This window comes from Monodelphis domestica, chromosome 4, assembly GCF_027887165.1.
Source record: "Monodelphis domestica isolate mMonDom1 chromosome 4, mMonDom1.pri, whole genome shotgun sequence".
NCBI lineage: Eukaryota > Metazoa > Chordata > Mammalia > Didelphimorphia > Didelphidae > Monodelphis > Monodelphis domestica.
In genome coordinates this window covers 349,630,584-349,643,558 of record NC_077230.1, presented here as the reverse complement: position 1 = coordinate 349,643,558, position 12,975 = coordinate 349,630,584, and the positions used below count along the sequence as shown (strand labels likewise).

Genomic DNA, 12,975 nt, shown 5'->3' with positions numbered 1-12,975 from the left:
AACTCTCTTGAGATTCACATAAAATACTCTCATGACAACAATACTCAGAGGTAAGTAATGTTATCATTATCATTTCCATATTACAGTTAAACTGAAATTTGGAGATTAAGACAGAGCTTAAGAGTTGGAGTGGAACTTGAATCCAGGGCTCTTGATTCCAAGTGTACTGTAACATACAGCTTCTCAATATTTATCCAGATAAGATCTCATAAGAAACAGAAAAAAAAATAAGTCACCAAAAGGCAGGGATGGGGTTGATGGAGATGATCCAAGGTAAGAGGAAGAACATATGTGTATATGTGTATATAGTCTCAGCTGGCCAAGCTCTCTCTTTCTCTGCCTCTGCAAGTTCTGTTGCAGGAAGGAGTTACCCAATGTGATTTTTTCCCCTGCCCTGCTTCTTCCTTCCTGCTACACTACCCTGAATAGTCTTGAGCCTTGGCAACCTCTGAGAAGCATCATAGCAAAAATTGAGAGGACAGAGAAGGGTATTATGGACTCAAGGTGACTAGGAACACTTCTTAGATTCTTTTGAAGAACATAGGTCTGGGCCTTAGACCAGGCTGATCTCATACCTTCCTGAAGGCAGGCCAGCTCTTCTCAGACCAGGCCCAGGGTCTTTGGTCCTTCTAGGCTAGAAGTCCATCAAGGTCAAGATATGTGTTTTATTCAACTTTGTATTTCCCCTAACACCTAGAGTAGGGATTACACATAGCAGATAATTATTAAATATTTGTTGAATGAGTGAAGATGTCCCTCATGGGCAGACCTCTACCAGTACTAGTTAAGATGGAAAAATAGCAGAATGTAGAAAAGAGTGAGAAAAGACCTGGGAGGTCACAGTTAGTCCTACACTATTGGGATAGTACTCCCCTGGCAAGCTATCCATTGTTCTTTTTTGAAAAATGTGTCTTTTCTTTCCCTCACTCATGTTTTATGTGCTACCATATAAAAGCCTAAAGAATGATCATGTCACAGCATTGCTATCTGGGGCTACTTACCAGTCATGAAACCTGTGAGAGACTTCACCTTTTTCATTAATTCTGAAAGACTAGGTTTCTCTATCTCACTCTGGAAGTATAGGGCCTAGTAACAGGCCTGATTCTACTACTATTTGGCATAAGAGTTTATAGCTTTTCCACTTCCAGCTTGTCATTCTCTTGTCCTTAAACCTGGTGGTCACCTTTCCTTCCCTTCCCAGAGACTCACTATACTAATACCAATTTAGTGTGGATGCCTGATTGGCAGAGCTCACTACAACTCAAGACATCAGCCAACCTCGGCCTTCTGGGCAGTGGGTGTGGGCTGCCATGTCCAACCAGAGGGCTAAGTGGCATCTGATGGTATAATAGAGTGCTGGCCCTCGATTTGGGAAGACCTGTTTTCAAATGTGGCCTAGAGCCCTTACTATCAGGCAAGTCATTTAACCTCTGTTTGCCTCAATTTTCCCAACTGTAAAATGAAGATAATAGCACTTACCTTGAGAGATCAAATGAGATAATATTTGTAAAAGCACTTACTACAGTAGGTGGCATATAGTAGGTGTTATAGAAACGCCTATTCCCTTCCTTCAGAGAGATTTAATGTTTGGTTTTAGTATCTTTGTCTCTACCATCCTGCCTATCTATAGACATATAAAGAAGGGGAGGGGGCATTTTAAAGTTTGTATCAGGCATTGTGCTAAGCATAGGGATTATAAGTACAAAAGTAAGGCAGTCCCTGTTTCTAAGGAGTTTACTTTCAGATGAGATCTAAGGAATATTGGTCATGGAGGGAGGAGGATGCCAGAGAAGAGAGTTTTGTTCTAAGGAGTTCTGGGAATGGTGAACCATGAGACAGTCAGTCGACATGCCCTTTCCAAAAACAATGGCGAAGTTGATTTGACCATGTCCAAAGGAAGAGTTAAAAAGAGTTGGAGTGTGGGACTGTATGCACATGCTAGCAGAGCAGATAGGTGGATGATGAGAAGCATATGTTTCACTTAGGTTACCTGTTCCTTCTTTCCCTCCTCACCCTTGTTGTTTTCTGAAACAAAGTGAGCCTTTCTAAGTAGTGTTAATTGCCATGCCAGGGAAACAGATAGGAGTTTGAAATAACATACAAGGGGTAAGATTACAAAAAAGTTTTAAAAAGCCTGTGGGGGTTATAGCCTTGGACTGTGGTGAAATTTCAATAGAGTTCAGCCTAATTTTTCTTGACCCCTTCCTCTATCACTGATCCATTATTTCAAGTCTAAATTTACTATTACTAGAAATGTAGTATAGACATTGTAAAGTAATAGAACACTGAACCTAGGAGACATCTATATTCTGTTCCTCTGCTAACATAAACTAATGTGTGCTCCATAGGCAAGTCACTAAATCTGTCTGATACTGAGTTGCCTCATCTTTGTAATGGAGATAATTTACAGACTCTGGATTTAAATAATAATGGTTTACAGTTATATAAAACTTTAAGGTTTTTAAAGTGTTTCTCCTATATATCTTAATCATTTTAGCCCAAGGTTCTAATCAGTGTGCCAGGCACTCTGCTAAGCTGTGAATGTACCCTCTTTTATGTGGCTTGAATTCTTACTCTCTCCCTCTATCTGTGTCTCCCCCCCCCCATATGTGTACACACACACACACACACACACACACACATATATATACACACACACACACACAAATACATACATGTTTATATATGTATGTGTGTATTTATATATCAGCACATCATTTATAGGTATTTAATAAACATTTGCTGAATTGATCTGGTGAGGAAAGTTAGGGGATAGCAGATTATTGCTCTCCATTACAAATGAATAATGATGGAGCCAAGACACAAAATCATCTTAAGAATCCAATCTATGATTCTTTCCATTCTAAAACACTTTAGTTTTACAGACAAGACTCATTTATTGAGCCTCCTAGAAAAATGTCATGATCCAAACAGATCTTGATAGAATAAAACATTGAGCTAAACTCAGTAAATCTTACTTAGGTTAAAAAAAAAATCAATTTCTAAGTACAAAAGCCATGCAAAACAGTTTGAAAAGTTTGAGGAGTTAGAAATCACTTTCAGCTGGGGTAGGGATAGTGTCCAAGGAAGATTTCACACAATAAATGGCACCTGAGTTGTGCTTTAAAATTAGAGAAGGGCCTTCAGCATATACTAGACATCATGAACAAAGGCACAGATATGAGAAGAGAGTATGGAAATAACTCCATTGAACTAGAATTCGAATGGATGGAACGGGTGTGATACATGATAAGGCTGGAAAGGTCAGTCAGAACCAAGTCAAAGAGGACTTTGAATAGGAAAGATGCCCTGCCACTAAGAGTTTTGGGGCAGAGGAACAATGTGATCAGTGCAGTGCATTGGGAAGATAACTAGAGTAGCTATGTGGATTTGAAGCCCAAAAAAACAGATTGTTCTGATAATCCAGGAAGGATTCAACCTAGGATATTATAATGTAAGTGGAGTGGGAGGGGGGGGTCAGATATGAGAGAGATTGAAAAAACAGAATTAACATTATTAAATATCTCATTGTTTAGAGAAAAGGAAGGTTAAAGATCTCCTGGGTTTGAGTCTAGGGGCATGGGACAATAGTGATACCTCAGTAGAGCTAGGGAGTTGGGAAGTAGAGGACTACATTTCAGAAACAAGGTGATGGAGTTCAGTTTGGACATGTTCAATTTGTGGTGCTGACAGGACATTCGGGTAAAACTATCCACATCACAAAGTTATAGCTGGAAGGGACCTTAGAGATCATCTAATCCAATTACCTCATTTTACAGATGGGGAAAGTGAAGCCTAGAATGGGGAAGTGACTTGCCCAAGATCACACAGCTAGCCAGATAATGAATGCGAAAGTACTTTGTAAATGGTAAGGAGTTATACAGATGTAAAGGGTGGTTGCTGTTGTTTTTATTGGTCTCCTCTGTTTGAACAGGAGCCCTGGGTCCCTATTGGTAGGTTTATATTGCTTTCTCCTTTACTGTTAAAGAAATACCCAGGAACCAGCAAAGCCATAACTAAGCACAGTTGGTAGTCTTGGCTGTATGTCAGTCATGATTTCCTTACCTACTTAATCCTTGACCCTACATCTTCCCCTCATTGCCCAAGGATAGATATAAGATGTATCTCCTATAACATAAGGACATTTCATACTGATACTGAGATAGCATTGTTTTTTTCAAGGTGTTCCCAGCATTTCACAAAATGTCCTTTCACCTCCTCACAACTCCCTGGGAGTCAGGAAGGGGGAGGAGTGTTCCACCTGTTGTAAAGGTCATAGAACCATAGAAATCAGAGCTGGAAAAAAAAATATTTGGAGACAGTCTCATCTAGCCTTCTTTGTTTACAGAGGAAGAGATTGAGACCTAGAGATACTGGGACTTTCTAAAGTCCACTATGAGCAGAGCCAGTTTTTCTGAATCCTAGTCCCTCACTCTGCTTTCCTCTCTTCTGATGGATTTAATCTCAGCAGCCACAATGAATCTACATTATTGCTCAAAATAATAGTAATAGCTCACATTTCTCTAGTACTTTAAGGTTTTCTAAAGCATTTATCCCATAGTCACTTTGGGCCTTAATATAAGTGACTAAAGAAATAGCAGTAAAGGAGGGAGGTATGTATATGTATTATTTTCCTCACTTTAGAGATGAGGAAACTGAGGCTTGGGTAGACTTAGACTTGCTCATAGACTCATAGCGGGGAATTATTAGGGATTAGTTTCCTTATAAATAAAATGAGGATGTTGAATTAGATGTCCTCTAAGGCCCCTTCCAGTCCTCAATCTATGATTCTATGACTCTGAATATGAACTTAGGCCACCCAAATCCAACTTAAGAATTCTTTTCACAAGATAATGGTCGTGTTTTGTTCTGCCATAAATATCGGGACTTGACTCATTCTTGCTTTTTCTTTTTTTCCCTTTTTCTCACCTCCAGTTCTACAGTGCATCAGGGATGCCTACCAAGCACCTCTCAGACAGCGTTTGTGCAGTGTGTGGGCAGCAGATCTTTGTGGATGTGAATGAAGAGGGCATCATTGAGAATACATACAGACTATCCTGCAACCATGTGTATCCTGCCTAGTGTCCACAACTCCTTCTACCAGGCTACTGTTTTAGCCATGGAGGAAGGAAAGGGTTGTATCCATGTCACCAGGCTAATTGGGGCTTGCATCTGTGACCCATGCTAGCAGCTGGGGGCATGGGATGGGCACTAGACCAATGAAATTCAGCAAGCACATATTAAACATTTATAGTATTCAGTCTTGTGCTCAGCACTGAGGGAGATGATGGTTGAGTAAGACATTGTCTTTGTGTACCTTACAGTCTACTGAGGGGTAATGAGTTGTTTCAAGAAAGTCAAATGTGACAAGGCACAAGGGAATTCTAATCTGGTTGTAGAATAGAAAGCTGTGTTAGGAGAAGAAAGGGAAGAGTGAAGACCACTGAACATTTGAACTTAATAGGCGCTAGAGATAAGATTTTTTCCGATTATGGGCAGAACTGGTCCATCTGAAGAAGAAACAATTTCTTGTGCTGCAGGGAACAGTGATAAGAATCCAAAGGTCCTATTAACTGAGAGCATCAAGTCATAGTCAGAGTGAGAAAAGACCTACTATAGCAAGCCTCCAAGACCTGTCAGATTCAATAACTAGTATGCATTTCATGTTATTAACATGAAGACAAATGATTTATCAATATGAGGAGAAAAGACCAAAATGAACCTGGAAAGCATTGCTGAGATCTATGAAATCTTGGACCAAAAAAGTTGAAGACCTTAGGGTCCACTCATCACTACTATGAATGAAAGGAAGGTGAGTCCGAAGAAAAAGCCAGATTTGGGAAATGTCTAGCTAAAAAGATAGTGTCTGAGAAGAGAATTTTTTTTAAACCCTTGACTTCCACCTTAGAATTAAGCCTGGGTGTTGGTTCCAAGGCAGAAGAATGGTAAGGGCTAGGCAAGGGAAGTTAAGTGACTTGCCTTGGGTCACACCGCTGGGAAGTGTCTGAGGCCAGATTTGAACCCAGGACCTCAAAAATTTGGAATTCTTAACCACAACTTAAAATAGAGGAATGATCAGGGATGGTGTAAACTTAAGAAAAGCTACTTTATAAACATTTATCCAGTCTTAAAACTGGGAGCTAGAGAATTTTAACTGAAAAAGGCTGAGGAAGGGAAAAAACCTTTCCTCACAGATATGCACTAATGGGTATCAGGAGGAAGAACAACAGAAGAGAGAACTAGTAACTAGAGACATTGTCCAAGAAGAAAATTCAATAATAAGCCTATGATCTCATCTTTCTACACAGATGTACAAAGTATGGGTAGTAAACTAGTTGAACTAAATTTCTAAACCTAAAGAGGCCAATTTGACCATATGATTTTAGCCCCAGATATGATAGGATGGAATTTATTTCTGGGAAATAGTTCTAGAAGGACAAACCTTCTTATAAAGGAGTGATTTAATAGTATTTTATACTAAAGAAAAATACTTATGTAGAAATCTGGAACCTGAGAACTGAAATATAGTAGGAAACATTGGAGAAAAACATTATAAAATGATACTGCCATAGAAGTATGCTATAGACTTCTTGGGAAAAGGAGGGATTTGATGAGGTATTGAGAAAAACAATCACAAACAGAAGCATGATATTATAATAATGGGGGATTTGAACTGTCCAGACATTTACTTGAGGTCTATACCAAAATCAAACCAGAACTTGATAATTTCGTCCTTCAAAAAGTTGAAGAAGCAGTAAAGGGAACTGCTATTCTGGGGTCTAATTCAGACAACCAAAAAGGAACAAGAAGTACAAGAGCTTTAGAGAAAGTAACCATTCCATTAATTAATGAATTAATGCTGAGAAAGAAGAGAAAAGATAGGCATAGTATTCCTTGTAGCCCAGATTTTAGGTTACTGGATTTCAAAGATTTCAGAGCAAAGAGAAGATCCCTTTGGCCTGATATTCTAGAGGGGGTGGCTGCTCAGGAGAGAAAGGAACATCTCCATTTTGTAATTCTGAAGATATTAGTGGAAAGGAAATTTCCATGAAAAGGAAAAAAGAGGAGCTGCCTAAAGGAACTAATGTGACTGAACTAAAAACTTATTTGACCAACTCAGATTTTGGAAGGACATGTACAGAAGACACAAAGGCACATAATTAAATATTAATAAAGAATTGTAGCAGAGACCTATAAATGTAATGTTAGAAGTCTTAAAAGTCCAAATTGACATGTGGCTTCTGATAAATGCTAAAGAAGACAAAGGGAGGTGACTTTTATGCTGGGGAATAAGAAGGCTTAGAAGGGGTAATTTTACTTGAAGGTGGATGGCATGATAACAACAGGATAAATTATCCAACTTTGATTTTGCTTATTTTTTTCCTTCCAAGAATTATCTTTGGTATTGGAAAAGAACAAAAATGGTTAACAGGTAGAAACTCAAATTAATAAGGAGAAAGAAAAGCAGCATTTAACTGTCCCCTGTTCAAGTCACAAAACTACATCCTAATATACCAAAAGAACTGTCATACATCCATCAGCTAGTGTTTATTATGTACCTAATGTAGAGCAGGTAGGTGGCAAAAGGAACAGAACATGGAGCCCAGAATCAGAAAGACCTATATGGTGTAGCCATGTAACCCTGAGCAAATCACTTAATCTCCATCTCTGTTTCCTCAATTGTAAAATGGAGATAGCCCATTTCCAGAGTGGTTGTGAGGTTTAAATGAGATATTTGTGAAACACTTCACACAGTGGCTGGCATATAGTAGATGCTTAATAAATGCTTATCTACTTTTTCTTACTAGATGCCAGGCACTGTGCTAAATGCTAAGGATACAGAGGGCAAACTATGCTCTCACGGTGTTCACAGCCTAATGTGGAAGACCACATGCAAACAGCTATGAGGAGACAAGATAGACTAGAGAAAGTCCACAGAAGGCACTGAAATTAAGGGGATTGGGAAAGGCTTCCTGGAGAACATGAGACTTCAGCTGGGACTTGAAGGAAACTTGGAAAGCCAGAAGGTGGAGTTGAAAGGGAGAGAATCCGCAGAATAGGAGACAGCAAATGAAAATGCCCAAAGTCAGCAGTGCCATATATTCGAGAAACACTACAAGGCTATTGTCAGTGGGTCCCAGAGTATGTAGCGCAGTATGGGAGGAGACTGGAAAGGTAGGAGAAGGCTCAATTGTGGAAGGCTATAGAGGCCAAACAGAGGTTTTTATATGAGCTTCTGGAGTTAAATAGTAGACTTGTATTTTAGGAAGATCAATTTGACAACTGAGTGAAAGGTGAACTGGAATAGAGAGACTGGAGACAGGAATTATCAGACTATTGCAATAGTTGAGGTATGAAGTGATTACTTAATATTCCATCAGTGATCTTTGAATGATCTTGGACAGCTAACACAGGTTTGATAAAATATAAGTGCCCTGATTTGTATATTTTTTTTAATGGTAAGTCCAGGAAGCTTTGCTTATATTCCCAATATAATTCTAGGAAACATGAAAGTAATGGCTCATGAGCATTTAGAAAAGGAATCAGCAATCATATAGCTCATATGGCTTCATTAAGGAGAAGTCAAATGCCAGGTAAAACCCACTTCCTTTTTTTTTTTACCATAGTTACTAAAACACAGGAATTCTGAAGACATGGTATCCTTAGATTTCAGCAAAGCATTTGACGGAATTTCTCATTTCATCTTCATGAACAAGTTGGAGAGATGAACTAGATAAATAGTATAGTTACACAGTCTGGTTGAAAGGCCTGAACCAAACAATATTCATTAATGGATTGATATTAACTTGGTTAGTATCTAGAGAAGTGCCCCAGAGATCCATTCTTATCCCTTTGCTTGTCAGCATTTTATTAATGACTTAGAAGTGAGATATAATTGATGTGCTATTAGGTTTGTAGACAACACAACGTTAGGAGGGATTAGTATCCAAGATTATTTCAATCTAGAATAAACTGACATCAAATGTAATAATTATAAATGTAAAGTTCTACATTTTTCAAGAAGATCATTTCACAAATATAGAATGAGAGAGATGGGTTTAAACAAGTCAGCATGAAGAAGATAGGGAGTTTTTTGTGTCTGCAAGATTAATATGAGTGACATGACAGCAATAAAAGCTACTTCTCTCCTACACTGCATTGAGAGACTTAGTGAAAAAGGAAGGGGGTTGGCCTATCCTAATCAGACCACATCAGCAATATTGTATTCAGATCTGGGCACCACATTTTAAGAAGGACATAGACAAGCTCAAACGCATTCAGGAAAGAGTGACCAAGCTGGTAAAGGAAATTGGAAAGCCTGATTGATGTATGAAAAATTGCAGGAAATGAGGATAGTTCTTTCTAGATACTTCTTTCTAGAGAAAAGAAAATTTACAGGGGAGACATAATAGTCTTCAAATATGTGAAGGGAAAGAGAAATGTGATTTGTCCTATTTGGTTCTAATCCTGAGGCAAGTTCTGGAATCACTAGGTGGAAGCTATGGAGATGGAGATGTGGGCTAAATGTGAGAAAAAACTGAAACAACTAAAGTTGTCTCAAAGTGGGATCGAAATGCAAACAGGAGGAGCAAAACATGGTATTATGTGACTTCAGGATTCTGATCTAGAAGTTTTGAAGAGGAAAATACCTTGACTCATCCTGAAGAGTCTTGTGTTGGGTAGAATCCAGTTGCTGAGTTGGATCATCTGGGCTTCAATGGGATGGGAAAGGAGGGAGAGGGAAAGTTATCCCCCAGGAAGCATTGAAATAAATACTCTAGGACAAGGTAAGGGGCAGGAGTCAGGGCAAGAGAAAGCTAGCATAGCCTTTCATTTCCTACCAACAGGATGGTACCAATTTAGAAGACAAGGGAGATCTGGGGAGTGTGCAATCTGAGGAATAAAGGATGAGAGTGGGGGCTTTGTTTAATCTGACTCCAAATATTTAAAGGGCTATTATCTGGAAAGAGGAAGAATTAAAATTGTCCTACTTGCCCCCAAAGAACAGAGCTAAGAAGCAGTGGTGGGAAGGGAGAGAGGGAATTGTAGAAAGACACCTCAGAAAAACAGTTCCTAATTGAGATCCAAATGTCCAAAGATGGAATTTGCTGCCTTGAGAGACAGTGAGGCCCATTACTGAATAGCTACAAATGGGCTGAATAATGACTGGCTTAGGAGACAGAGAGGGGATTCATTGTTTTGGTTCAGTTTAGTTGAACTAGATGCCTACTGAGATCTTTTCCAGTTCTGATTCCTTAATTGAGATCAGCAGCTGTTAGCTCTCTTACCTAAAGTTGTTCCCTTAAGTTTACTCTTCATAGCTCTTGTGGTGACTTGTGCCTTGAATCTTTTCAATATAAGCAACCTATTAAATGTAGTGAGTAGGCAGCAGCAAGAAAGAAATCTAAATACAGAGGAGGACAACTTATTTAAGCTGATTGGGAGTGAATGTGTCCTGCTTTAAAGAGAAGGGTGGGATTGACATTTTGAGACTTTGGTAGGATTTCAGATTGTCAGGCCTAGAGCCCTAGTAAGCAAGGATATCACTCTGGAGCAGGCTGAGTAGATTCTAGCACGCTCCCTCTTTAGACGAGATAGACCACTTGGAGAGAGAGAGAGATCCCCAACTATATTTTGTCCCTGGCTTTCCAGCCATTCTATAAGCTAAATCTCACGATGGTCCAGAGCCAGAACCTGGGGGAAGAAGGAGAGAATGAGTTGAACAGGGAAATATTTATTATTTGAGGATAATTTTAGCTGGCCTGGGATTGGGGGAGGGGTACCATGGTGAATGAGCTCACTTCTCTCTACTAGTTTCTCTTAACCACCATGTGCCTTCAGATTTCATGAGTTCTGCATCCGTGGATGGTGTATCGTGGGAAAGAAGCAGACATGTCCCTACTGCAAAGAGAAGGTGGATCTCAAACGGATGTTCAGTAACCCGTATCCTTTTGGACCTGGCCTGAATCAGTGGGTTTTCTTCCAAGGACCCTTTCAGGAAGACTGGGCAACAAGGGAATTCGGTGGGCTTAGAAGGAGCACTCTGATGAAATGGCCTGGTCTGAAGTCAAGATGACTTTTCTTCATTGTTCTTTGGCTTCCTGCTAGTAAAAGCAGAGCAAAGTTCCACACATCAGTTCTCAAAATTACCTTCTTCAAACCTTCACCTCCCTGCATCTGCCCCTTTTTCTTAACCTCTTACCCAGACTTCTTACTACAAAACTCTTCCAGCCTCTTAGCAATCTTGACTTAATTCCTATTGATACCTCCTCAGGAACAGGTCTTTCTGTATGCTGCCTGAGAGAGGCTCAGCCACTCAGGTCATGTTGTGTTTCAAGATCAAATCTGCGGTGGGGACAAGATGCTATTCTCCGGTCCTATTGTAGTCCCTGTAGCAATGTGACACCCTCTTATCTAACCAGATATATACTTTCTTCCCCAAAACTTGGCTTTTAAAGCCTTAGGACCAGAGCCCAATTGCCATTTAACTCTTCCCTCTTTCCAAACTCCTCAGCAGTAAATCACCAATGGCAACACATTCTTGGGACAGTTTACTGAGACCACCACAATTCCTTTACTGCAGGCATAAAGATTCATAGCTCAAGCCTGAAGGGACCTCGTAAGAAGCCTCTCTAGCCCCTTCCCAAATGAGATCTAGCTCTGCTTGGCTGTCCTTCATTGTCCTTCAGAATCTCACTTCAGCCTCTCTTAGTTTCTTGTCACTTGAAGGAATAATGGTAAGCATATATACACCCTGCTAGCAGTTTTGTTTAACCCTCGCAACAACCTTATAGAAGAGGATAGAGATTATTTTATAGATCAGAAAATTGAGGCATCATCAGGTAAAGTGACTTTCCTGGAGATGAAGATAGTGACAGAGCCAAGATTGGGACTAAGTCCAGAGCTTTTTTTTCTTATCACATCACAGCAAGAGGCAAACCAGGTTCCAAACTTCATTGTCCCCCTTGGCCACTCTCTAGTCCTTTTCCCCCCAGTAATATTTTTTTCTCCATGTAGAAGCAATTTTTAACATTCATTTTCTCCCATTTTGAGTTCTAAATTCTTTCCCTGTGTTCTTTTCCCACTCTTTAAAGGCAATAAGCAATCTGACATAGGTTATATATCTGCTGTCATATAGTACATAGTTCCATATTGATCATGTTGAAGAAGACACACATCACTAAAAAAACTAGTCCTTAATTTCTAAGTAACACTACCTCTACTATTCAGAATTCTCTCTTCCTCTTGCTACTGCTATCAATAACCAATCATCTTGTTTTATTTGTTTATTTGGGTTTTTTTTTTGACCCTTACCTTCCATCTTAGAATTAATACTGTGTATTGGTTCCAAGTCAAAAGAGTGATAAGGGCTAGGCAATAAGGGTTAAGTGACTTGCCCAGGGTCACACAGCTGGGAAGCATCTGAGGCCAAATTTGAACCTTGGACCTCCCATCTCTGGGTCTGGCTCTCAATCCACTGAGCTACTCAGCTGCCCCTCACTTTTATTTCTGTAACATTTTAAAGTTTACAAAATACTTGAATCCCAGTAACTCTGTGAAGGTTAGTTGGTAGTATAAGTATTGTCAATACTTTATAGATGAGTAAATGGACATTTAAAGGTGACTTGCCCCAGGATCACCCGAAAAAATTGTAGCCAGGATTTCCAGGCAAGACTCCAAGAAATTCCATATTATCTTCATTACATCTTGCAGCCTTTTGCAGATACATGACTAGATAGCATTTTCAAATGCTTTTCTATCCATTGTCTCAGTATAGTGAGAAAGGAATAGAGAGCTACTGTTTCCCCAAGTAGAAACTCTTTGTAAAATGCAAAAATGCTATAAAAATGAAGCAGTGTTGATTATTGTAGCCTCCCCGACAGCTTCTGGCGGGGCACTCATTCCCTTTTAAGTGAGGGACTGATCACAGATTTTGAGGATGACCGTTCCCCATTCTTCCATCCCCCTAGGAGC

At 39.6% G+C, this 12,975-nt stretch overlaps 1 protein-coding gene across 1 annotated transcript in view; it reads left to right on the top strand.

Moving 5' to 3' along the window:
* Nucleotides 1-12,975, top strand: part of RNF121 (ring finger protein 121) — a 106,284-nt gene that overhangs the window by 89,867 nt on the left and 3,442 nt on the right. Inside the window, exons 7-8 of the mRNA XM_016422031.2 lie at nt 4,936-5,069; nt 10,843-10,944. Coding sequence (XP_016277517.2) covers nt 4,936-5,069; nt 10,843-10,944 — 236 coding nt within the window. The remainder of the gene's footprint in view (nt 1-4,935; nt 5,070-10,842; nt 10,945-12,975) is intronic.